The 27,731-nt window shown below is 32.5% G+C and overlaps 1 protein-coding gene across 1 annotated transcript in view; it reads left to right on the top strand.

The window, feature by feature from the left end:
• LOC129224378 (uncharacterized) overlaps positions 1–26,063 on the top strand; it is a 54,426-nt gene extending 28,363 nt beyond the window's left edge. Inside the window, exons 6-10 of the mRNA XM_054858821.1 lie at positions 3,360–3,549; positions 5,879–6,007; positions 10,270–10,452; positions 22,399–22,545; positions 25,759–26,063. Coding sequence (XP_054714796.1) covers positions 3,360–3,549; positions 5,879–6,007; positions 10,270–10,452; positions 22,399–22,545; positions 25,759–26,010 — 901 coding nt within the window. The 3' untranslated portion in view covers positions 26,011–26,063. The remainder of the gene's footprint in view (positions 1–3,359; positions 3,550–5,878; positions 6,008–10,269; positions 10,453–22,398; positions 22,546–25,758) is intronic.
• The last annotated feature ends 1,668 nt before the right edge of the window (positions 26,064–27,731 follow it).

Genomic DNA, 27,731 nt, shown 5'->3' with positions numbered 1-27,731 from the left:
CTGTTGATACTTACCTGACAATCTAAAACAAGTTGTTTACCCTGTCATTGAAAAAAAACTCTTTATTTGCGCATCTTGAAAACTTATTAATGGCAAGGGTGTCTGATGAAAGCAGGCACACAATAGAACTAGCGTTTAAAAGTGTGTTAAAGGCCAGAGAGTTTCTTTCTAAAGGCAAAAGCATTAGAAACTTTGTTATTCCATCTCTAAATTTCGAAGCAGAAGATTACACAGATATTATTAATTGGAACACGACAAAGCTATCTTCTCCACCTTTTCTTCGAAACGGACACAACAAAGACATTGAAAATTTTATTGTAACAGGCACTATACCCGACTGGGATATAAAACTATTCCCCTGCCATACGCAAGCTGTCAAAAGATGTGTGAAGTTAGTGACGGAGGCTTCACTCAAAAGTTTCGATTTAAATCAAGAGATGGCTACATAAAAGCAACATTGAAATCCAGATCAATTATGCCCGAATTTTCCAAAAAAATCTGATTATAAATTAGCTTCAACAAGAAACACTTAAAACAATAAGTCTTGTATACTGGATTGTAAATTTGGTAAATATTTTATAACTTTTTATTATTTGAAAATATTTCATTATTGAAAAGAATGGTAGTTTTGCATGTTTAGAAGATACCTTAAAAGTCAAGAAATAAATTAATGTTTATGCGTAATATAGGGTTTTTTTAAAGGCTTTTCCCTGTAACACCGGGGGGGAAAACAGCAAGAACAATTTTATTTTTAATTACTAAGAAAAGATGAAATTCTCCCTTTTTTTACTTTTCATTCTTGTTCCTGGATCAGAAGGTATTAATCGATTTCAATATGTTTTTTTAAATTTCTGAAGGCTTCACCAATCGTAACATTTTCGTCTTAGAGTATTAAAAAGAAACGTTGGAGCAAAATTTTTAAAAAATCGCTAAAAACATGAAATTTTCCATTTTTTTCAAATTTTTAGGCTCGTTGCGGGATCGGAAGATATTATCCGATTTTAAAAATTTTTGTTTTGTTTTGTAAGTCTTCACCAATCGCAACTTTTCTGCACTATTACAATTCGAAAACAAAAACTTTGTTTTTTTCGTTCCACCCTAATAGATATTGTGTTTTAGTTCATTTGAGTAGGACAAGGAGTTGTCACACAATAAATTCTCACTTCCGTTACCTAAACACAAAATGCCATTCCTCATTAACACGTGGCGGTAATGACATCAAATTTAATTTTTATGATACAAGGGAGCCCCCTTGTTTATTTTCAGCCATAGTTGAAATTGTGAGATTTTTGTTGAAAAACAAGAAGATAGATTTTGCTTTAAAATCTTAATGTGATTATTCTGACTTTTCACCTCCTTGAACTTGAATTTCAGTGATGTTAATTAATGTAACAAAAAGTGAACAGGTTTTCATATGCTTAACATGTGCAGATTGTAGCAATGAAGAAAAAGAAAATTTTTCCTGAAAAATGTATCTATTAGGCCTATATTAATTTAAAATTCCTCACCTCCGTGACAGACCTTACCAATGTCATTATTTCTGAGGTGAAAATAAATGGTGGAGGAGAAATACATCAATAATTGGCATTCTACCAAAATTATAAATTGCCAGTTTACCCTCAAATTTACTAAATACTGTTTTTTAACATACATTTGAAACTACTAATTAAGCCATACTTTAATTAACGGAGCTTAATGTTATATTCCCATTAATCATTAAAATAGCTGATTGTTTGCGCAATTAATAAAAACACTACTTTAATATTAAATTGGCCTTAATTTTTGAATATTAAAAGTTTTTTTTTCTTTTTTTATTTCTGTGAACAAGGCATTATTTTATTTTATTTTTATTCATGAGTAAAATGATTGGAACTTACCTGGGACATTGTTTATGGTTACTTCTAGTAGGTAACACTTTCATGTAAGAATGGAAAAAAGAAAACAAAAGGTTTTAAAATTAAAAAATATTTGCGCTCAAAAGTTACGTTTTTTGGAGAATGACCCATATATAATTGGGAATTCACTGATAGTAATACTGACGTTACCAACAATGAAACTTGCACCACAGCATGATAATTTGATAATATTTTTTGGTAATGTTTGACATGCAGGGAAATGCTTTATTTTGACAAGGCTAAACTAGATTGGTTACCTTAATTCTTTTCCTGGTAAGACTCATTTAAGGAGAATGAAGAAACGAAAAAGTGGTCAGCAATTACTGCTATCTACTGGAGTTGAGGGTTAATCCACAGGAATTAGGGTTAAAATTTCAAATATCAAAATATCACCAAACAAGCAGTTGCTTCATTCAAATGTGGAAGCAATTTTCACCCCTCATACCTCGACGGTCGATTTTCTAGTTTTACTATAAAAGTAAACTTTTTCTGCCAGTTTATTAATTCTGCCCTGTAGGATTCACTTTTTTGTAACAGAGTGAATTTTGTAACACAGTGCATTGAACAAGGATTAAATCTCAAATTACAGGATTTGGCTTTAAATCTGTAATTTGAGTTCCTGATAGGAAATCTCATTTTGTAGTCAGTGGTCAGGTTCTTGAAAGACTCGTGGTCAAAGTCCTACAAGTGGAACGATAATTCTGGGAGTGCCGAACCAGGGACTGCTCAGTTTCTGCTCGGGATCCAAAAATCAGAGCTGTCTTCAACATCCATCCAACTGGTTAAACCACTAATAGTGGTAGGTACAGGGGGCCCTGGAGTTGAAAAAAAGTGGTCAGGTTCTACTCCTGGCATCGCTGTCGCTACTTTGAGAGACAAGAATTGAGGTGATAAGCTACAAGCTGCCATCCATAGCCAGAGCTAAGGCAGAAGTGCAATCAAATATCAAATAGGCAGGTTGCAGCATTCAGATGCTGTTGTTGCATCCTTGCTTGGGATCATCAATCTGAAACAGCCGTAACAGATCTAAAGGCAAGAAAACTGCTTATTAATGCTAAAAATATCTTCATGTTGGTATCTGAATTTATTTCAGTGCACTATTGAGTTGCTGTAAACAAGGTCGATGTGGCTTTAATTTCAAATTTATTTATTTCTAAATAAACTATTTAAAGAATTAGTTTCATAAATTTCTTAGTAAGCAAAAATTAAGTTTTAAGTGGATATTTTTTAAAAATTTCATGTAAATTTTGCATGTTTTACTTATTTTGAAGTTCTAAGAATAATGCATAATTTGTTTTCACTTGCTTTTCTGTGATATATATATTTTTTGTAAGTGTTAAAAATTACACCACATGAACAAAAAAAAAAAAAAAAAAAAAAATCCCCTCTCCCCTCTGCTCTTATTTTAAATTTCCATGCTTCAACTAATGTTCAACACTTAAATTTAAATGTTTTATTTTCTAGCATACCATTTGCCCTTCTCCACAAAAACAGCTCTTACATTATAGAAGAAATGTTCAAAGCAGCTGATGAAGAAGTACAACATCAGCTTTGGGAAGAGTACATGGGATGTTTTCTGAGCAAACTAGTAGTCCACCCAATTGGGAATTACATTGTGCAAAGGCTTTTTGATACAGCTACAAATGCACAGCATGTAAGTTGTTATAATTTTGTCTTTGGACTTATATATATTAAAAGTCCAAATAAATAGGCATTATTTAAATTGTCTTAACGAGTTTCAGCTTGAATAATAATGCTCAAAAGAAAGAATTTTCTTACATGATATAGTTTGTTTGCATTCATCTAAACTGCACTTTTAGGTTTTTTTTTTTTTTTTTTTTTTAAATAAATCTCTTTTGAAAAAATTTATCTTTTCCAGTGTATGCCTTCACATTTTAGAAGTTCAGAGCTGCAATATTTAAAATACTGAATACTTTTAAGATTTTTTAACAAAAGCTCAATTGATTTACAAAGACCTTCCTGTCCCTCAAATCTTGGCTTGTTTGAGTGTGTAGAGTACCTCGGTAGCTGAAATAGCGCAAGGCTGCTACATAGGTCACATATTCTTAAAAGTCTACAAGCTATTTCTTAGCTGGATACAAAAAAAAAGGGAAAAAAAATCTTAAGCATCATTGAATGAAAATTTTTATTACAGTAGACCCTCGTTTTACGCGGTCTCGATTATATGTGGTTTAAGATTTGACACCTTTATTTTATTTTGCGTGGTTGCGGCAATGCAAACAGAACATTTTTTCCCCTCTTTCAAAATCCAAACTCTTAAGGGTTTCAAATTACGCATAATCTGCTTTTTGCGTGCTAATAATTGAGCTTGGGCCACTGGAGACATTTTATGCGATTGGTTCCAGAGCTCTTTCCAGAGTAAAGTTATTAAACTCACACAGTTCAGAACTCACTGGAAGAAGAGCTTTTAGGAGTGACAAAGGAGGCCAAAACCAAGGAGGATACCAACGTCGGTGAACCAGAAACATTCACATTGAAAATTTTGATCCATTCCTAGACAATAGAAATGATCTTTCCGGTTCGTTAGTAAAGGAAGATTCTATCATGGAAATGACACAAGTGATCATGGATGCGTTAATGCGCTGCAAAGAATTAACAGAGAAAAAATTTTAATGACTGCCAAAAGACTATCATAGCCAGCCTCTCTTTATGAACAGAACATGAAATTAATTTATGTTTTCTTTATGCATGTTGTGCATAAAAGTCGATATAAGTACACATTAAATTTATCATACAATTAGTCATCACTAGAATGAAGTATTTTGCTATCTATGGAACCAAACCCCTATTTTAACACTAGTATTAGGTCTCAATTTACGCAGTTTCGATTTACGCTGCATTTCCATTGAGCTAAACTCCTGCGTAAAACAAGGGTCAACTGTATATTTTCTGAGATATAATCTACATTTCTAAGAGCCAGTTTAGATTTTACAAGTAATGTCAGTTAATCTTGCAGACTATTTTAGGGTTTTTTAATTTACCTCACAGACTGCTGATAAAAATTCTGCTGCCTGTCGTAGCAGGTTACCAGTTTTTCTTCACCTTCTTTTTTGAAACTTCCCACCAATGACGACAACCTTGAGTCCACAGTATTTTGTAGAAAGTCGTCATTGTGAAACGTATATTCTTGTGGATTTTTCTTCAACTTTCCTAACCAGATAGTTGTTGACAACAGAAGACAGATTACTCTAAGCCTCACTCTGGACATTTCTTCGACCTTCATGAAACATTCTAATCTACTTTCTCAGGTTCTATCCCTCATTGTGTCTTCACAGAACACATCTTTAAGATGACGATAAATTTCAGGCAGTTTCACATTTCTTGGGTTCAAAATTAAATTACAGCTTGAACCTCAGTTAACAGGCTCAGTAATTATCTTAGCCATTTTAAATGTGTTCAGCAAACTAAAAACCAAAATGGTGTTGGTTGAGAGTCAGTGAACAAGGAAGACTAGTGCGCTTGCGCAGAACACTGACAACAGAATTGTGGCAGCAATAAAATGAAGGGAACTTACTTCTCAAATTTAGTAACAGGCAATATCCTGTTTGTTATGTTTTCATTCACTTAAACTGCCCTCTTATAGTCAGTATGCTTTCTTCTTTTAGTAAAAGTTTGTTCCTTATATACATGTGTATTTTTTCATATTTTTAAAAGTGTCTGGAGTTGCAATATTTAAAATACTGAATATTTTCAACATTGCCAAAAAAATAAATAAATAAATAAAGTTTTAGATAGAATGAAAAAAAAGCAACAGTAACTTTTTTTTCACTATAAAATCATTTTCACTTTGATTTCACATTATTTTGTGAACCCATGAATTTCTCCATATAATGTTATCATTTTCATAAATTTAACATTACCATGAACAAATTTAAACTGATGAAATTCTTATATAGTTCTGAAATCTTTATATTCGTTAAAAATTTGACACTTGACATTTTTTATTTATTTTTTTCTTCTAGTTTGAAACTATGTGCCAATCTGTATGGAATCTGTTTGATGAAATTTTAAATTGTCGTCATTATGGAATTTTTGTTTCAATTGCAAATGCCTGCGTGAGACTCAAGGTGCAACAGGCACAATTTATGAAAGTAAGTTTTTTCTTATGATCCATAACTATGAGGCACACTCGATTTATAAGATCTCCAAATATTTTTTTGTCAGGGAGAGTAAGTAGCAAGGTGTGACTTCTTTTAAAATTTGCAGAATACATTTATAAATTATTTATTAATTTACGCCGGTCTTGCAAGACAATATGAATGATACACACATGTCCATTTGTAGCTATTGCCCATGCGTGATTCTGAATCTTACTAAATTTCCTGAACTTCATAACAGATTTTCTGGTAGAACTTGTTAGCAGGGCCCTACTAACTAAAATAAAGGCCCAAGGCCAATAATATGAGGGCTCCCTCTCTATTCTATGTAAAATAATGTTTTAACTTTTCCGCAGTGTAGCTCTTGCGGAGTCCTTGTATAATGCGCCGCAGAGCCCTCTGCAGTTGCATATTTTTCCCATGCCTAGCACCACCACTGCTTTTTTTTTCATATTAATTTTATAAATTGATACTTTTATAGCTCAATTAAATAGTGAATAGGAATAATTAAATAGTGAATATTGCCCTCTCCTCCCACAAATATTCGAAAGAAAAAAATTGGTTATTTACCAAACATTTTTTTTTTTTTCAGTCTTCTTAGCTTCATTAGTCAGTTCATTTATGAAAAAAAAAAAAAAAAAAAAAAACCCTAGTAACTATACTTTTTATTGAATGAAATTCAAGAAATGAAGTGTTTTTACTTATTTAGAACCATCTAAAAAGAGAAATAGTAATTAAGTATCGAGAGATTTTTTTTCATTAATAAGTTATTAATTGTGTATTATTTTCTTTAAAATATATGATTCTTGGTTGTTATGCATAAGTTTTTCAAATATTTAGGGCCCCTTAAGAAGGTGTGGCCCTGAGCTAAAGGTCAAGATTTAGGAAATTTCTAAGTGGCCAATGGCCACTAGAACCAAAAAACTTAGTGGCCACTACTGTCACTGAGTTTTGAAGAACAAAAGGGGGGGGGGGATTTTTAGTACTTTTGTAAAAAAACAGACATGTAGAACTTTACAGAGTACGTTATAAAAGCTATAAATATGCATTTTGGAAAATTTAAGTTAAGATAGGTTTTTATTTATTTTTTTTAATAACTTAATAGATGAACAAATCAATGAGAAAACGGCAGGAAACTGCATTTTAGACGAAATAGTTTTAGTTTGGCGCAAAGCCTCTGAAACAGCGAGGATCAAATACAATTTTGCTGATAAAATTTCTCTTTTCTAGAAAAAACCTAATTTTTAAAAAATCATGATTTCTGGCACTTTTTATATTATTTTCAATAGTTTGCATTGAGATAAGCATCCAATTCTGTTTTTGGCAACTTAGACAATTAATAGTCTTGTCTACTTCCGTCTTGCGAATGACCAAACATGGCTACTACACAAAAAATTAAAGCTAATAGATTTTTGAATTTGTTGCAAAAAAAAAAGTAATTATAAATAATTAAAAAAACCCAATAAACTATAATTTGAATGAAAGAGTCAGTTTTCAGCACATTAGCATTGAAGCAATACAGATAAAATAATATTCTAAAGATAAAATTTGAAGGAAAAATTTTTGCATTTTTTCAAGAAAATAATTAATTATCCGGAGGGAGGGGGATACAGCACATTTTGCCGATTTTCCAACAGTTTGCATTGTATTGCAATAGACATCCATTCTGTTTTTGGAAACTTAGGCATTTAAAAGAATCTGCCCACTTCCATCTTGGAAGTGACCAAATATGGCGACTGTACTAGAAATTAAGATTTTGGTTTTTGAATTTGTAGCATAAAAACAAAAATAAAAAATCCTCATTAAACATCAATTTAATTGGATTGTTGTAGCTTTTAACACATTATCTTCCAATGCAATGAGGATAAGATGAAATTTTAAATAAAAAAATAATAATTTCTCAAGAAACCTATTTTAAATAATCAATCAATAAATAATAAAATGCTTTACAGCACATTTTGCATTATTTTCATTAGTTTGCGTTTAAGCAAACATCAAACTCTGCTTCGGTTTTTGGAAACTTAAGCACTTAAGTATCTTAACTACTTCCATCTTGTGAGTGACCAAATATGGCGTCTATTTTTCACACATAATTGAAAAGTATTGCCGTTCTGGTCAAAAAACGATCTTCATTAACCCTCCCCCCTTCAGTGTTTATTCTCAAGCGTATGCTTCCAAAGCGATTTATTTTCTTCCACCATCTTGAGTTTGTGCATAATTCCTGTTCATACCAAGATTTTTTTTCTTTGATACTACTGGAAGGAAAATGACGACTAAGGACGTTCTTTTAGGTTGCCACTTTTTCAAACTAGGTCACCTCGTGGCGAGTGGCAACCATGAATCTTGAGCTTTACCCCGAGCCCAGGTCTACTTTGCATGTGCGGTAATCAGACCCTGCTTGTTATATAAATTGGAAAAAAAAAAAGTAATAATAAAATTTTCTAGCCTAAAATTCAATACTAACTAATAGTTACCTACACTTCTACATTCAAAAATCATTTTATGAACCACTTTTGTTATGTTTTTCCTTCATTTATTGTTTTGTTTGTTCAATTTGAAATTTTATACTGTTTGACATTTTGATTATGATTCTGTTTTATATTTGCTTTTCATACATTTATATGCTCATGCATTGAAATAGTATATGAGTATTACTTTTATTAAATTTTCACACATACGACCTTGATAGAGTTTACTAAATAGTTAGCACCAACAATTTGAGAGGTTAATAAATTTGACATTAATTTATTGTAAATTTTAGTTATATTTTTACATGAAAGAGATATGTGTTGTTTATATATATATATATATATATATATATATATATATATATATTTTTTTTTTTTTTTTGCTCAATGAAAAGATTAATTGAAATAATTTGAATCAGCAGTCATGTGTACAGAAAAGTAGACTTGTTTGGTTCTAGAGGATTTTTTTAGTTTGCTTGTAATAGTTGGAAGAGGTTAACCTTTGATGGGAAAAGTGTGTAAAAGTTTTTTTTTTTTTTTTTTTTTCAAAATAAAGTTAATTTCTTCATGATCAGCATCAATGATTCCTTATAAAATCCAGCATTTTTAGGTTATTAACTTTTACAGTGTTTAATTTCAAATTCTTTTGTAAAATCTAGAATATTAGAAAAAGCTTTTAGTCAAGTGATATTTTCTGCACATTTTTAAAATTTCCTACACACTGCTTGAAAAAGATTCATCGTTTTCACCCAATTTAATCTTCCTTTCAAATGTTGAAACTTTAAAAATATTCAATGTTTCAAAATATAATATATAGATTTTCTCAATGGCATGGTAGGGGAACGTGGGGCAAAGTGAAATGGTTAAGATGACTGAGTATTTTCAAAATGAACAAATAGGAAATTTATTTTGAAAATTACAGTAAACAAAGAAAGAGCATTGTATTTTATAATAAAACTTGTGTTGAAACAGTATTTTTTGTTGTAAACAAATTATTAAATGGATAAATCAATTAATTTATGAAGAAAAATAAGTGAACAAGTAAAAGAATAAATAAATTAGAAAATAAGTGAATGAATGAATGAATAAGTAAACTACTAAATGATGGAATGCAAATGAATTAATTAATAAATGAAAATGTAAGTGATTTATGTTAAATGATTGATTCAGTAAATGAAACAAACAATTTCACTTTGCCCCACATGTACTTGACTAATAGTACAATTTATTTAAAATACAAATAAGCTTAATATTAACTAAATTAAAACGGTATTGAATATTAGGCGGTCTCAATTAATATTTAAAATCTTAATATCAATAACTTTATCATTTTATAGTAACAAAAATAATTTTTAACTTACAACAAAATATTATAATATACGTACCAATTTTTTAAAATTGCCTATGTTACCAGATGCTTTAATTTTCGGTGGCATTTTTTTCCCCTAACTGCAAGAGACTACGTATGGTACAACATAGTTAAAATAATACCAGATAGGTGGAGCTAAAAGCAGAGCAAATATTTCACTATTTCACTTTGCCCCATGCCATGCCCCATGCCCCATTGCCAAATGCCCCATTCCATTTGCCATGCCAGGGAATTTTACCATTTTAATATTTAGCTAATTGTATAAGAAATTCACTTATGTAACGAACTATAAGAGCAGAAGAAATGTATCTAACAGCTCTTTTAATTGTAAAGTGAAAGATTATAAAAAATTATATTCATTCATTTTAGAATGTGTGTTTTTATGTTTGATTTAATTTTGAATTTTCTTTTCTTTTAAGAACATAATGCAGTGTCTTCATTGTTTAGAATCTGAAGAAAGGCAGCTTCAAGTAGTACCTCTCCTTCTTGGATTTAAGAAGTATGAACAATACATTGAATCAAAAACTTCTCAGGATAAGTTTATTTGTTTGCAAGGATCTCTCGTTTCACAAGCAGTTCTGAAATTTCATAAGCCCATAAAAGTTAGTACTTATCACTGTCATTACTATAGAGTTATTGCTATTATTATTTTGATATTTTAGTCAAGGTTATTCTTTATAATCTTGTTCGGAGAAGCTCAGTAATTTTGCCTGCATATAAGGATAGAGTATCTCTATTTCCTCTGCAATAAAAAATAAATAAATAAATAATAATTTCCAAAAAAAAACATCCAGATTAATTTTGTTTTTTCTGGAAAAAAATTCAATTTAAAATTTTTGCAATTATTTTTCAGCTTTTTCAGTTAAAATAAATAGAAATTTTCTATTTTTGTTTTAACTACAAGGTTGGTACTGGTTATTGAAATCCTGGAAAGTCATGGGGGAAAAATAAGCAAATTTTTCAGACCTGGGAAAGTCTTGGAAATTTATTTAAAGTCATGGGAAAATGTCCTGGGCAAAGAGAAATTAACAGTTGCTTTAAGAGCATTAGAAATTTTGAGTGATTTAACAGTATTGCACATAACAGATTAAAACTGGAAAAATGAAAGATCCCAAAACGAAATCTGAATTTTGAAATCTCATTGCATCTACCTCTGTAGCAGCCACTCTTCTTTTTTTGCAATGCGATTTTACTGCTTGGACATCACTCATTTTGAATTTACTATTACCGTACGTTACTATTACCGCACTTCTTATATTTTATATTCTGTAGTAGCCAGGGGCGGACCGACTAACTTTGGCCCAGTCGGCAAAAACATATTCTGACCCACCATTGCAAAGTAAGAAATTTAAATTTTGTCAAATCCTCGATTTCTTATACACAGAAGAAAGACATGGAGCTACCACCCATGCCTCTTTTTTCAACTTTCTATATCAAGTTTTAATATAAAATAAAAAAGGGTTGAATTTATAAAGTAAGAAATAAGAAAAATACTGAGAATTTTTTAAATGCTATTTATAGCTTTGAAGAAAAGATGGACTTCTATGGTTACAATACAGGAAAGAAGGGGGGGAGGGGACAAAATTGTAAGCTATCTGTGGGGAATGAATTTAAGGAAATGGTGATGTCTCTCTCTGCAAAATTTTCATAGTTTAATTCTTAAAAAATTGCAATTTCAGTCAACCTTTGGGGTAATATTAATGAATTAGGGAGAATTCTTAGGCTCTTTCTCTAAATTTTTCAACATTAAAGCTTGAAAAACAGAATTGCAGACTTGGAGGAAGTCTTGTCGCCCCAAAAGTAAACACAAGCCTCAAGATTCTCTCTTCAGAAAATGTTTCAAATTTGGGATAAGGCTTTCAAAAATGCTCAAAAATGAGGCATTCGAAGCCCTCTCCAATGAACTTTTTAAAATTGGAAATGTAACTTTTGGGCTAGCTTGGAGACGCTAACTGAGAGGAAAAGGGAAGATTTGAGGATGTTCCTCGATGTTTTTTGAAAGTAGAATCTTAAAGGTGCACTTTCAGTCTTCTTGAGTCGTAACTTTGATGGGCAGGGTTTTGGGGACACAGACACATTCCTTAAAATATTCGGAATTGAAAGTCAAAAAATGCATTTCAGGCTATCCTGAATGACATTAGGAGAAAGGTCAGGATTCGGAGGCTAGAAACTTTTTGACATTGCAGTTTTGAAAACGCAAATTTAGGCAACGTACGAAAATCCATCGTTTAACTATCGAAAATCTATCGTTTGAAAAAATGGAAAAGGAAAAAATATCCCTGGAATAAAAAAAATCCCACCCTTGGTGTGTAATAATCTTTTTCTTCATCTGAAATGTTTAAACAACCTTTAAAAAAACCTATAAACAATTCGTTGCAATTAAAAAATTTTCGCCAAATAAACAAAAAAGACATTGCAGTATGTTAACAATAGCTTTAAATATAATAATCCCGCTACTCTTGTTTATCGCCAAACGACTACCCATCCGTAACCCAGTTGAATAGCAAACTCCGATCGATTAGCGGTTTCGATCTTTTGAACGAAAACGTTTAAACGATAATTCCGCTCTCTAGCTGAGCATTGGTTTCATTAACTATTTTTCCACGCTTACTTAAATGACCTTCATATACTGCATGATTTGTTCTTTCAGCCAAGGATAAAAATCATCCACTGATCTTTGGTGTACATCCTGATGTGATTTATCTGGACGGAGATAAAATATGTCTCTTTTACAAATTCGACCATCTTTTCCTTTAATAATTTACCGATTACTTTGATAATCCTCAACGTCTTCTTGCCAGTGGTGTCAAGACTCAGATGATTCGAGCCGGGATCAAATGTTGTTATGTACCGTACTTTCAGATTCAACTTCGACGAAAGGAAGACACGTTTGACGTGAATTTAGCAAGAAACCAGATTTATTTCAACACTTTACTTTCAAATATTTCAAGCCAATTGAGATCTTTGCTTCAAGAAATGAAAGCTTTATTCTCTTGCCTTTTATTCCTTCGCTATTAATAATTCGCATTGGGTTAAATATTTATTTCAGTTCTTGCTTAACAGTGGGATAAAATTTACATAATAAAGTTCTAAAAACTGCTAAAAATCACATAAACGCTAAATAACTCTTTTGGACTAAGTTTTTTAGAAATAAATTATAGCCTATGTTATTTCTTGATAATGTAGCTTTCTATAGTGAAAAAATGGTTAAAATAGGTCCAGTAGTTTTGGAACCTATTCTACCGTAAAAACCGGCGTATCGGCCGCACCCGCGTAAGAGCCGCATCTGAAATAATGTTCGTGTTTAGAAAAAAATATCGCAGAAGGGCCGCACCTCGCGTATGGGCTGCATCGAGATTCTTCAATAAAGGAACTTGCAATGTAAATTACATTTATTCCAGTGAAAATAACGAACAAAAATACATGTTTACAACAAAATTAAGCATTTAAAAATAATAATAAAGCATTAAAAGGAATAAATAATTTTAAAAAAAGAGTATCAAAAAGTAACATTTGAAATTTCAATCGAAACCATCAAAGTCAGAATCATCACTAGAAGAATGAAACAAATTTAAAATCGTTTCATCTAATTGTTCATTGTTGTCGTCAATGTCAGAATCACTGTCCGCAGATTCGTCGAATCGGCCATTATCCGAGATTTCGGCGGCTTTGAACGCGTTCACAATAACGCTTTGTTTAACGCTCTTCCATGAGTCGCTTACCCATTCAGCGACTTCGGCGTAGCTTGCTTTTCTCATTTTCCCAGTTTTCGTGTAGGAATGCAAACCATCCGTCATCCACTCTTCCCAACGTTTTCGAACTTCACTTTTCAAGCATTTATTGACTGTCAAATCCAGGGGTTGCAGCTTTTTTGTTAGTCCACCTGGAATGACAGCCATAGTTGCAGACACTTTTTTACAGGCACTCTTGACTACATCTAACAGATGTGCGCGCATGGAGAGATGTGGAACAAGAAGTCCGTCTGGCTTAAAAAAGGAACCCTTCCTCTTCCTCCAGACTTCATTCAACCAATCCAGCATAATTTCCTGGCACATCCAGCCTTTTTCATTGGCGCGGATGACGACGTCTTTAGGGAAGTCCTCTTTAGGCAAGGTTTTCCGCTTAAAAACGATAAGCGGTTTTAATTTTTCTCCATCGGCCGCACATGACAACACACACGTGAATGAACATTTTTCATTTCCAGTTGTTACTATATTTACAGTTTTTTCTCCCGTAACATTAACTATTTTGTTGGGAGGACAGTCAAAAGTAAGAGGCATTTCGTCCATGTTGACGATTTGCGACAAATCAAATTTTTTTTCGGAAATAGTTTTTTTCACAAATTTGAGAAACTCTGCCTTCTTTATCTGCCAGTCGGAGGGCAACGCTTGCCCCATTGTCGTTTTCGTCCGGACGGAAAGTCCATTGCGCCGCATAAATCTGCAACACCAGGACTGGCTGCCAGCAAAATCATTAAGATTCATTTGCGATGCCATTTTTTTGGCTTGGAGCCTGATTTTTACAGTGGATAACGAAACACCCGCGTTTCGTCTTTCTTTAATCCAAACAGTTAGATTTTCCTCCAACTTAGGATAACGGACAACTCCAGTCCTGTTCGCGCGTTTCTTACGCGGCATTGCAGACAAAGTTGCTTTATCTTTTTTCCATCGTTGTATACATTTCTTGTCTACGTTGAATTCACGAGCAGCCGCTCTATTCCCGATCTGCTCAGCTTTTTCCACGGCACGGAGTTTAAATTCAGCAGTATAACTTTTCAGCCGTTTAATAGGAGCCATACTTCAAATGGACGAATTTGGAGCAACAAAATTACAAGAGCGCTAGATACGATGTTGAAGTTAGCTCTGCGAGAAAGCGAAGTGAACAGGTCAGCTGCTAAATTGACGGGGAGGGAGAGAGGGGAGTGACGGAGCGAGCGCGTCTCTCTCTTCAATTATTCGTGCCCCAAGGCTGAAAGTTTGTTTCCCTTCCCAGAACCTCAGTAACAGGACACAGCTTCAGATTCTATACCCCACCCTCCCGACCCCTTTTCTCTCCAGTAAAGCACGAAGGCGTTCTTTTCCTCGTCGTCAATCCATTCAGCTGATTTTTTGAATTCCATTGCTTTTTACCACTCCTGTAAGAAACTCTCCCTCCCCATCCCCCCCCCCCTTCACTCTCCCAGCATTTTGTTTTTGAAGTCCGAAGTAGCCTTCAGCTGTATTGGCTTATTCAAGGAACTCTCCCTTTGTTTGCCATAGATAGATGTCCGAGCAGGTGTTTCCCCTCCTTCTTCCACTGTTTCAGCAGATAGCTGACAGCTACAGGTCGTCCCTGGGCAGGGATATCAGCAAAGATAAGAAATTACTTTTGTTACTTAGAAGTATCGCATCTGCTTTTGCCCACCCCCCATAGATGATTTTTGTCCTAAAAGATAGATTATTTTCACCGTTACCCTCTATTTCCCAGCCTTTTATTTATTCTCAGAATTTGATATTTACGTCTGGAAGTGTAGGAAAAAGAATTAGCGTAAGGGCCGCCCCTTTGTATGGGCCGCAGTAAAGATAAAATAACCTTTTTTCACGCATGAGCCGCGGCTGATACGCCGGTTTTTACGGTATACAAAAAAAAAGAAAAAAATCTTTCATCTTGATAACAGTAGTATAGATAACTTGAGAAAAATATAAAACCCACTCTTATTAAGTCCATTTTTTGTTCAATAAACACGTGAATCAATCAATTTTATGATTTTTTGATCTGTCGTTAATTTTGAACTTAAAGTGGAGGGGCAAAGCCCAGTTCATGTAGCATTTCAACACATCTTTAACTGGGGTCTCTAATTATGGATTTCAGTTTATTTTCCTCTTTTGTTCTATATGAAGTTGGCTGTTTGACGAAAATTGCTTGAGAAGAGGAAGAGAAGCTTTACTTATTTCAGGCAGATTTTTGATATTCAAAGGATTCTCATGTACATGGGCGTGCATAGAAATTTTGAGGCCCGTCACAAATGACTTTTACGGGGTCCCCTCCATATTGTTTACCCCTACGTCCCTACATATATTTCACCCCTCATTTAAAAAATTTCAGGCCCCCTTCAGGCTCGGAACCAGGCAAACAGGTGCCCCCCCCCCTTTGTGCACGTCCTTGCTCTTGTATAAACACCCCAAAGCATGGTCCGTGCATTTATAGTAGGGGTGCGACATCGATGTCGATGTTTTGGAAACATCGATGTTTTTGCTAAAACATTGATGTTTTACTTTCGATGTTTTTGGAACATCGATGTTTTGGTTTCGATGTTTTTTCGATGTTGATGATTTTGTATTATAATTAAAAATTATAGTAAAATTTGCTCCAATTTTCTTGCTAGGTAATTAAATTTACGTATGGAATTGCACCAAAATTGTCATTTATTTGCACACATTTCAAAATATCGATTTTTCTGTGTAAAGGATGATTTTTGGAAAGATCACTGCAAGACGGTAAAAGATGACTGGAGGGTGAGGAAGAGGTCAAAGCTATTGGAAGAACTCGACAATGGTAGTCTGTTGCCAGTTCTTGCAGTCGATTCTAAGACTTCAATTCTTAAACTAAAGGAGAATCCTATATATTACTACGGTGAATATTATAACTGTACTAATTCAGAACTGTTAACAGTTGTGTCAAAGTATTTGATAGTGATGGCGACTTATGTTTCATCGGAAGGAGATTTTTCTCTGCCTGGTGGAATAGTCAGCGAAAAGAGAAATGCGCTTAAACACCAAATATTGGGGGTTACTTATCGTCTACCCAGGGGCGGATACAGACTAACATTTTAGGGGGCTCATGCTAAAGAGTGACCCTCACCCCTCCTCCATGAATAAACTTATGGTTTTTGGTAAGAAAAATTTCTGAAACTACTTAGGTGTTTAAAAAATACCACATCGGTCAGGGATCACCTAATAGGACAAAAACCTCAAGAATAAATTTTATAGACAATTAAAAGAAGAAGTATTTCAAGTATTTACTTGTAAAAATAATTCAAAAACTGAAACAAAAACGGAAATTATTTATATTTTATCCATAAAGTGTTTGAATACAATGCGAACGGATAATATTGTCGACGTTTTAGGGAGGGGGTCATGACCCCTATGACCCTCTCCTTGTATCCGCCACTGACTAGGTGGCACCACTGCGAGAACCTATGTATAATGAGGTTTTGCTCTAACACGACACTCAAAGTTTACATTTCTTGCACGATAATAAATCCTAAACACTGATTTAAACTAATAAACTATTTACAGCACATTTAAACATAAACTCAGCACGACTAAAAACTGAACTATCTAAAAATTATAACAGAAAGAAATTCTAATCTATAGAGACTTTACAGAAAAAAAAACATTTATGGACTCAAATGTTTTATCGATTGAAGCGATGCCTGAAGCTTTGGATATGGTTTTACAAAAACTATCGTTTATTAAATTTGTTGCTTATAAAAGCAAACGGGCGTCAGACCTTCTTTATTACTTTTCATTATACTGGCTCCTGAACTCAGCGCCGCTTACTAACTGTCTCGAGAAAAGCTATTTTTACTGTCTACATATTTTAAATACATATGCTATAAATAGAAAAGTGACAGTTAATACCCCCCCCCCCCCCACCGAAAAAAAATCGAGAACTATTTACTGTTTCTTATTATGATTTCGGTCCGGCTTTTTTTTCTTTTTTTTTTAAGCAGTCATTTTCACTACTCAAATGCAATGAACCTTGAAACAGATTACAAAGTATTGTCGCAGATTTTTATGGGAGGAGGGGGTCATGATCCCCCCTCCTCCTCCTTGTGTACACTTACGGTTACGATCAAGTTTTTTATTTTTTCGAGCAAACATTCAAATACTGTTGCGGGTTGGGGGGGGGGGGTGTTATGACCCCCTCACTCGTATCTGCCACTGCGTCTACCCTCAATAAGCCGTCCACCAATTACTCACAATTTGTGTTTAACTTTTTTGCACTAACAGTTCAAAACATATTTCTTGCTCTTAATAATGATTGTTAGAATTAATTTTGTACTTTTAATATAATTTGTACAACTCTTTCTCATCATACAACTGAATGTAAGTGATATCATATATTTTTTCGCAGATTTAACTAGTTTGTATTAATTGTTGCATGTCTTATCATTTTTTGTCTTATTATAGTACCAAGATGTTGCGAAATTATTCCTATTAAATTGTATTTATGATTTGCAGTTCAGTTGTTTCAATATATTCGTGGGGTTCGTATTCTTTTGTATTGCTTAAATTAGACACAATGCCCTGATCCATTAAGAAACATTTGTTAGAGATTATCATCTATATAAGTTTGTAGTGTAGTATACTAAAAAATGTATGTTAAATATTGACAAAACGATCGATGTTTTAAAACATCGATGGATGTTTTAAAACATCGATGTTCAGAAACATCGATGTTTTTTGGTCGATATATCAATACCATCGATGTTTTAATTTCCAACATTGATGTTCTGAAACATCGATGTTTTGCCATCGATGTCGCACCACTAATTTATAGCAAGACCGGAGCCGCTTTGTCTGATGGTGCAGGCCCATTACATTTTTGTTAATAGACGTACAAATATAATTTTTTTACGCCCTTTTCTCGTTACGGACCCTTTTTCAGGCCCCTTCCCGTTTCCTCAAAGTGAGAGCCATGGCCCCCAGGGCTCTAAAAACTAGGTAGAAAGTTGTTAAGAGAGGAAAGCATTCACAAGTGCGGACTTCGGCTATTTACTTTTTCCCTGCTTAGGATGGAAAAAAATAAACATGTTTCCAAACGCTTTTTCACATCACGTAAGCAAATTACATGCTTTTTTAAAACTATTTTAACACTTTGAAAAATGTTAGGCTTGAATTAAAATGTATTAAGGTAAATAAAAAAAAATGTTTGAAGTGGCCCACTCAACGGTTGACCCAGTCGGGGATCCCCGACTAGCCGACCTGGCCAGTCCGCCCTGGTAGTAGCGAATTTGCACATTCTTGATTTTGCCACACCCACTCAAAAAATGCAATTCAGTTACATCCGAGTTCATTTCCACTTGTATAAATTTTTTTTTTTAATTTATCTTAATTTATTGAAGGTTAAAAAAAAATAAAGGTATGAGTCACAGGGAATAGAGTACAGACATAGGGGAATTCTAATTTCCTAAAACAGTAGTGCCCAACATACGGCTTGCAAAACTGATCCAGGTGACCCACTGCTATGTTTAATGTCAAGAATCAAACACTGTTCCGAAATTTCTGAACCTATTAATTTTTATGCATTTGAAAATGTGCAAATAAGTCCACAAGGAGATTTGAATCAGAAGATTTATTCACTACTGAATGTTTTTTAAATAAATATCTGGCTTAAAGATATGAATTTAGTATAGAATGTTTTTTTCACTTTGAAGAGCCAAAGTACTGTCAAGTTATTCGGATGATTAATTGCACTGTTGACACTAAAAGCCTTTTGCAGCAAATTTATTGAAATTTAGTAATAACTCATTCAACCTTTGTCCCATTCATTATCATTCTGCCTGTTTATAAAAATAATAATTTTAAAAAAATAAGTATAAAAAACTAGACATTTAAGAATCATTATATTCCATTTACTGTATTTTTACTTTACTTAAATTTATATGATGAAGACAAATGCGAAGTTTAGGTTTTTAGATGTAGACGGATTGTTTTTCAATAAGTAAATGCTTCAATGAGATAGTGGCATTTACCTGGAAGTTTTGCTAATGCTCATTTTCAAAAGCTGGCAAGTTTGATATTAAATATTCTCTTTGTGTAACAAGGTCATGAAAATTTTTATGAAGTCTTGGAAAAGTCATGGAATGTTTTCATCCAAATAGAGTATGAACCCTGTAACTAAGACATTAACTAAATATTTATTTAAGAGAAAAGTAAATTTTTGCTTTTTGCTAGTTGAAAAAGACATAAAGTAGCAATATGAAACTGTAATTGATATTCAGTAATTTTATTTACTTCTTTCTTTCACTTATATTTTGGCAGCTGCACTCAACTTTTTCAAAAAATAAATAAACTTGCAAGATATTAATTTTTTTAATGCATAAGTCAATTATATTAGCTGTTATCGTAAAAAGTGCTATGACTTTTATTTATTTTTTACCTTTTGCAGATCAAAATCGTACGTTGCAAGAAATATTTTTGCTGCAAGTTTTGCTGTCTAAAAAGTGTTAATTAGGAAATAAATAATAAGAAAAAATAAAAATACAAAATTTAAAGTATAGAGTAAAAGTACAATAAATAGTATGTGAAAACTTATCTGCTGTGTTTTATATCAGGAAATATGGTTGTATTCATCAGGGTTCATACTTATTTTTAAAAGTGAAAATCAAGAACTTTTTTAAGGATTCTCAAAAAATTTTAAGGTCTCATCTAACTTTAGGTACACCATTTCTAAGTTTTCCAGGGGGCAAAGTACTTGATACATTTTATATATACCAGGGGTTCTCAAACTGGTTGCCATGGCACCCTGAAGGACCGTAGGGAGAAGTGAGGGGTACCGAGAAGTGTCCGTCAATATATATGTAAAGCGAATGCTCCAAATAATGCACGGTTGACCAGTTAGGGAAGCCTTCATTTCTTGATACAGTATGACAATAATTCACTAAATCTTCTTTCATCGTCATCACAAAACCCGACTGATGATAAAGGGTTGTCATCAGTCTGATCGCGTGATGATGATAAAGTATTATCAGCAAGCCATTTTTAACTACCAGGCAACAGTGCAAACGTATAGCAAAACTTGTTGCGGAAGAATGATGTCAAAACCAACTGATCTTCTTTTACGGTAAATTTTGTTTCTACAGGATTCCATGAAATTTAACTAGAATGAAAAAAAAAATGTTGCATACAATTCTTGAAACCTAAATTATGACGAATTCAAAAAGAAAAATGTTGTGTGCCGTCATTTTTTCCCAAGGTTTGATAACATAGAAAAGTAGATTGTAGTACAATAGGACCATAGTTTCCCTTATTACCACTTGTCCTTTTATGTAACACCGGAGTTTTTGCGAGGAGGATATGATCCTGTGCTGCATATGCTGCACGAACTGTGCTCCAGGTGTAGGACCCCCCCCCCCCCCCCCGAAAATAACAGCTTATTAGTTTTAGAGATGGACTAGTGTGCCATGAGAAAATTCTAAATCTTCAAAGTTGAAAAAATTTGAGAACTCCTGATTTATATTTTACAAATGCCAACACAAATGCATAACATTTTTCCCAAAATGCAGGAAGAGTGCAATTGTTGCTTTTTATTTGTTATTGGTACTAACATCCCATTTTGTACAAATTTGCTGCATTGCACCATTTCTTGCAAGTGTTTTTCTATATAAATTCAAATTTTGAAAGAGAGGCAGCAATTTCTAGTTCCCAAGTCCTCTACTACAGGATTGAGGGAGCCAGAGTTCAAAACTGGCTGTATCACTCAACAATATCAATTTTTTATATTTTTTAGAGAAAAATATAATTTTTTAAATAAAAACATTTGAATTTAAGATATTGAAAATTTTAAAGTAAGCTTTGTTTGTAAAGTAAAACTTTACAACAGAGTGAAAAGTAAATAATTGATCATCCTTTTTCCTTGTATTGGAACTCAAAACTTGGTTTAAAAAGCTGCATAATACTATTCCAGAATCATAAGAATAACTTGAAGTTGGCTCATTTAATAATGAAATTCCAAAACATTTTACAGGCTATATAGCCTAAACCATTAGAGATTCACCATAAATATTTTGAATGCTTTAATACATTAAAAAAAGGTAACCATGCCAAGTTTCAATACAATTCGAGACTGGGAGTTAGACCACATTTTTTTGACTGACTTCTGCATTTTTTCTAAACTAAATTTAAAAAATAAAAATATTATTGAAATAATGAATAAAAAAGACAGATATAAAGTAGTATATTGTGAAAAAACCTCCCAACATCAAAAATGATTAAAATATTTGCAGGATGCAAAAAGATTGAAATCTCAAACAAGGCATACAATTTTCGGCAAAACATGTGTTTGACATCGTTGGTATGTTTCCCAAACATACGTTTTCGGCAGATATCGCGGAGGATGAAGGCTTGAGGGGGCAAAATAGAAAAAAAAAAAAAAAAAAAACTGGGACCAAACTTAATATAGTGTTTAAAAAATTAAGAACATTTTCAGAAAATTAAGGACTTTTTAAGGGACCTTAATTTTACTTGATAAAATTAAGGGTTTCTTAAGGAAGTACGAACCCTGTACATAAACCAACAATACATGCAGTGCTTTCATTCATTAAAAAAAAGCACCTACTACAAGCATTTAATGAAGATGGAAGATAAAATTTGAAAAGAAAAAAATATTTTACTCAAACACAAGCAATAACTGTGCGTTATTACTTTCACCCATCGCAAAAATATCCCCCCCCCCCTTTTCTTTAAAATACTAACTTTCACATACTCTGTTGAATTTCAACCACTTAAATCATTTGAAAACGTTTATTAAAGTTTAACTGCAATTTGGTTTTCTTTTATTAGGTTGTCAACAGTTTGCTAAATATGAAACCTCAAGATCTTGTGTTTTTGGCCTGTCACATTCAAGGTTGTCATGTTCTAAATTCATACTTTGCTATCTCCAATAATGTGGGTGAGAAAAACAAGGATAAGCTTCTGAATCATCTTAAGGTAAGTAAATATTTCTTCTGCAGAGAGGGGAGATACGCTTGCTTTTTGCTATTTATTGCTTTGTGTTTAGTAATTGAATCCACTGAAAAGTGTTGATACATTGCAATGATTAATTTGTATTTAATTTCTAAGATATGTTTCAGACAGAGCAGTACTAAGAAATAAATGAATACCTTTTTACTGATAAGTAAAAGATAATAATACAAGGTTTAAATACAACTTTGCAGGAAACTGCAGATATATGTACTTCAGGGTTATAAGGAACTCCAAAAAATGTGTCTCCAGTGTCCCGCAAATTTGTATTTTAACGTTGTACAGTCGTCCTTTGCTACTTCGCACTTCTACTTTCGCGGCTTCACTACACAGCGATTTTTTTTTCCAAATATACTAATTAGCCTTTTTTATGTGCTCGTGTAAACTTTTTCCTACAAAAGGATAACAAAGTATGTCTTTTAACTAAGGTAAGCTCTTCTGAGGGGCTGTAGTTGTACTAGTTGAGGGAGTGGAGGCATAAAATCGCCAAAAAAAAGTGTAGGGAATTTTTTACATTTTAATTTAATTAAATATTTTTAAATAAATAAATAAAGTTATTTATTGATTTATTTTTAATTTAAATTATTTATTTTATTTTTTTTTTCATTCTTTTTACATTTTATTTTATTTATTCATTTAGTTTGTGTGTGAATGTCATTCGCATAGCACAGAACTTTTCTTATAAAATAATAATAATTAAAAATAAATAAATAAATAAAAAATATTTAATAAAAGAGGGCAAAAAAAAATAGAAAAAGGAAAGAAGGTTTAGATTTTTTTTGGGGGGCGGGGGGGGGCACCCCTGTTTTAACTGTTAAGCACTAACTAGAAAGTAAAAAAACTATTTTTACTAGGGTATAAATACATCTGTAAATGGTGTTCAACAATGTACTAGCTTTTTAAGTTGTATGCGTAATACCTTTAATGAGGATAAATGTAGAGGAAGAACGGGGGTACATACGGTCACTAACTGGCAATAATTCATCATCGAACAAGTTGAGCTATTTTCATAGATTAGTAGAAGTAATAAAACTGCATGTGTGTGTGGAGTTTTTTCCCAATAATTAACAATGTAATATCTATTACGTCTATTCTCATATTTTGTGCAATATATTAAGCATTTCAAATGTAATGGTGGCTAAAAGTGCTGTTTCATGTCTAAGGGACTCCAACTGTGTTAAAAACCTATTTACATTTTAAGTAAAGTTTTAGGCACATCAGTTAGGAAAATATTCAGTTTATAAATCAGAATCCTACTGTGGGGGAAATTCAGTTATCGCGGTAAAGTCTGGAACGAATTAACCGCGATAAACGAGGGTTGAGAGAGAGAGAGAGACTGTATTTTTATCTTTCACCAGAGCAGTAGTTGTCAAAGTTTATTTCTAAATTTTCATGTATTTGGAGTTATCTGATTTGTGAGATTTAGTGGAAAGCATTTTTGAAAAATCTTCTATCATAAAAAGTAAAGAATTAAATCATGGTTGAGGTGATTTCTTATGCTGAAAAGCATGCATCATCAGAATATAAAAACTGTAAAAAAAAAAGAAAAAGCATTGATTTAATGCATTGTTACTACCGGAAGAATTCATTGTTACAATGAACTCTTCCGGTTGGCCAAAAGCTTATAGAGCAGTATTTTTATCTTATGCAATTCAATAATAGTTTGTCTTTTATTAAGCAACCATTAATATTTTACAGCACAATGCTAATAAGAAATGTGAAAAATTAGGTTTTTCAAATTCAATGTTTCCCGTATCATAAAGGGCTACCGGTTAGAACTACTTCAAACAGTAGTTTTTTTCTCTCTAAGTTATCTATAAAAATTATACTATTTTGTGTTTTGGCATGGTGCTAATGATATGTATTTTTTTTTTCTTTTTTTTTCTCGCATTCAAAGGTAATATATTATACTAGACGTACTCATTTGTGATATTTTTTCAATTCTCCTTCTTTGTAGACAACTGCTAACTAAGCTTTTCACGTTTCATTGTTTGTTTCTGTTTCAACTTTCCATAAGCATTATTTATGAGCGTTTTGTAGAAATTTTTACAATAAAAAAAACTATTTTATTTTTCTCAATAACAATTTATTTATTTTTTGATAATCACTTTTTTTTTTCTTTTTGGTTTATTTTAACGTGGCTTTTTTTTCATTCGACATTTGGTATGAATAATAAATATGAACAGATAGTTTGAAATTATAGAAAACTGTAGTTTTTAAAAATATGGAGCAATCAACTATAGAACATACAAATTCAAAGAGAAAAAAATATAAAATGTATAGTCTTTTCATCCATAAACTCATTTTTTATATTGAAAATGTTCTTGTAATCCCGAAACATGCATATGCGGTTTTCCTACTAATTTGTGCCCTTCTACATTGTTTCGTATTCATTTACTCTTTAAGCACAAAAGTAATAATTCAATTCTTAGAAAAAAGTATATTTCAATATTGCATTCATTGATTGGAAGAAATTTATAATTTGTAAGAAACAAATTGAATGTTTTTATCAATTATAAGTAGGTTTTTATGAACTATTAAATCCGCTTATGTTTTTAATTTTTGCACAAGAAGAGGTAAGAATGCCAATTCACCCAGATGACTGTAACGTTTAAATTTAGGCTAATAAAATGAAATTGTGAAAATAAGATGTTACATAATTAAATCAGTTCACCAAATGTTTATTTAAATATGTTGAACTTCTCAATTTTCATGATTCAAAATAAAATAGTTGTTGTAAGATTCATCTTAAAGAAAAAATATTTTTTAACAGCAAACTCTTGATTATGTGTGGAATTATGCAGAAAATTACCAGCAAAAAGGCTAAAAATGAGGGGCAAATAGGGTGAAAATTGCTCTTGTTAAAAAACCTTGAATTCATTGAAACATTGTACAAACAGTGGAATACATACTGTATAGCAGTTCTTTTAATTTCATGCGCAAAAGAACAAGTGTATTGGCAATAAAGGAAGTACAAAAACAACTAACTTTTAAATTTTTTGAAAAAATCAGTCATTGGCTATTGTTTTTCACTTCAAAAATTATTCTTTAATCTTGACTGACTTGTCCTTAATCCGCTTGAGGGAGTTTACTATAAATAATTTTGCTGTATCTACAAAAGAAGTTGTTTTATATAAACTGTACTGCCAATTAAAAATACTTTTTGTTTCTTTTTTACAGCCAGCTTTTGTTTCACTGATTTGTGATAGGAATGGAAGCTTTACATTATCCAGAATATGGACACTTCTCTCTATAAAACAGAAAGAAATAGTTATGAGAGATATAATTATGAATGAAAAGAAACTCCAGCAGGATCGCAATGGAAGTGTCATTCTCAAGAAATTCGGTGCATTTTACTTTAAAACACACTTTGATGAATGGAAACAAATGCAAAATAATTTAACTCGCAAAAATCAACAAAGAACTTTTTAATTTTGTTAATAAAAAATGTAAATATAAACAATTTGTTATTTCCTGTGTGCTATTTTTTCATTACTTATATTTAGTACACTAGCAAGTATATAAAATCTGTATTTGCAAAAAATTGTTGGAAATATTGAGCCTTCAAATAAATGTCGCTCTCTAATAATCATACAGGAGGGTAAAATTGAAGAGTGCATTTGTTAATATTTTTGTTATTTGCAAACTAAATTATTTCATTTTCTCTAGGAAAACAAAATTCAAACATAAATAAAAGGTAATTCTAATCATATTTGTGCTTGAAAATCATGTAATGTAGAAAGTTTTGTTCCCACAGAAGATTTAAACCCTTTTAGGTTAAGTCTGAATGGAATACACTTTGCATAGAGCTTACCTGTTGACATACAGATGGGAGACAAAATAATATGAACACCTATGAAAAAGTATGCCGTATTTCACACTTATAGTACAGCCACGCCACCTGCAACAGTAGTCTGCCACCTGGTGAGCGTGAAGAGGAACCTATCTGTGTCTCTACAGTAGTCACAAATGTTGCGTGCTTGGTTCTAAATTTCTGTAATAAGTTGAGATGTCAGACCTTACAGAGTTCCAAAGAGGAATGATTGTTGGGGCGCGTTTAAGTGGAGTATCAATTACGGAAACAGCAAAGCTTTTGGGGTGTGCAAGAGGTACGGTGTCAGAGGTTATGACAGCATACGCGAAAGAAGGTAAGACGACGTCTTCAAAGCACCACAGTGGACGAAAGTCAAAGCTTACTGATAGGGATAGAAGAGCTTTGAAGCGCATAGTAGCCCGAAAGCGCAAGCAATCCTTATCCTAAATAACATCTGAAATGAACAGCCATCTCCAGGACCCCATTTCAACAAAAGCTGTCAAAAGGGAACTTCATGCTGCGAATATTTATGGCAGAGTGGCAATTCGAAAACCCTTGGTGACAGCAACTAATGCTTTCAAGCGACGCCAATGGTGCAGAGACCACAAAGTTTGGTCCCCACAGATGTGGCAACAGGTAATATGGTCAGATGAATCATCATTTACCCTATTTCAGACTACCAGGCGCGTTTATGTCTGGCGAGCGCCCTCAGAAGCCTTTAATCCTGAATGCCTCTTGCCGACTGTGACAGGGTGGCGACAGGAACAGCGAAAAAAAGTTCCCTGACTTTTCCCTGATTTCCCTGATTAAGTTCACTGAATTTCGCTGATTTAAGTTACCATGGATAATGGTTTTCTTCCTTTACCGTACCTGAAAACCACTGCATATTAAATAAAATGTAGTGTTTAAAACATTATAAGCTGTTAATTAAAAAAATATATTTTGAAAATAAGCTTCTTTTTCTTAGTAAAAATAGTATATTAAATTATCTACCAAGAAATATTATAGGAAATCTAAAACAATGCTTTACTTCCAGTATCCTGTTAACATAGGAATTCTAAGAAATTATTATAACCACTCGTAAAGAAATATCTAATCATCATAAATCTAAAAATGTTTATTTGGAACTAATTTTGAACTGAATTTTCAAGCAGCATAATTGTTGCTGCGAGAATAACAAGTAATTGTGAAAGTATAGAAGTAATTTAGTTTTACTTACATAAATAATGGACATACTTATGTAAAACAAATTGGAACCTTTAAACAACCAGTCATATTGAGCTATTCTCTAAACAAGAACTTAGGTTTTAACGAAGGAATACATAATTTTAACTATTAA

The sequence above is a fragment of the Uloborus diversus genome, chromosome 6, assembly GCF_026930045.1.
Source record: "Uloborus diversus isolate 005 chromosome 6, Udiv.v.3.1, whole genome shotgun sequence".
NCBI classification, from domain to species: Eukaryota; Metazoa; Arthropoda; class Arachnida; order Araneae; family Uloboridae; genus Uloborus; species Uloborus diversus.
The sequence above is the reverse complement of the archived record's forward strand: the minus strand, read 5'-3'. Positions and strand labels throughout refer to the sequence as shown.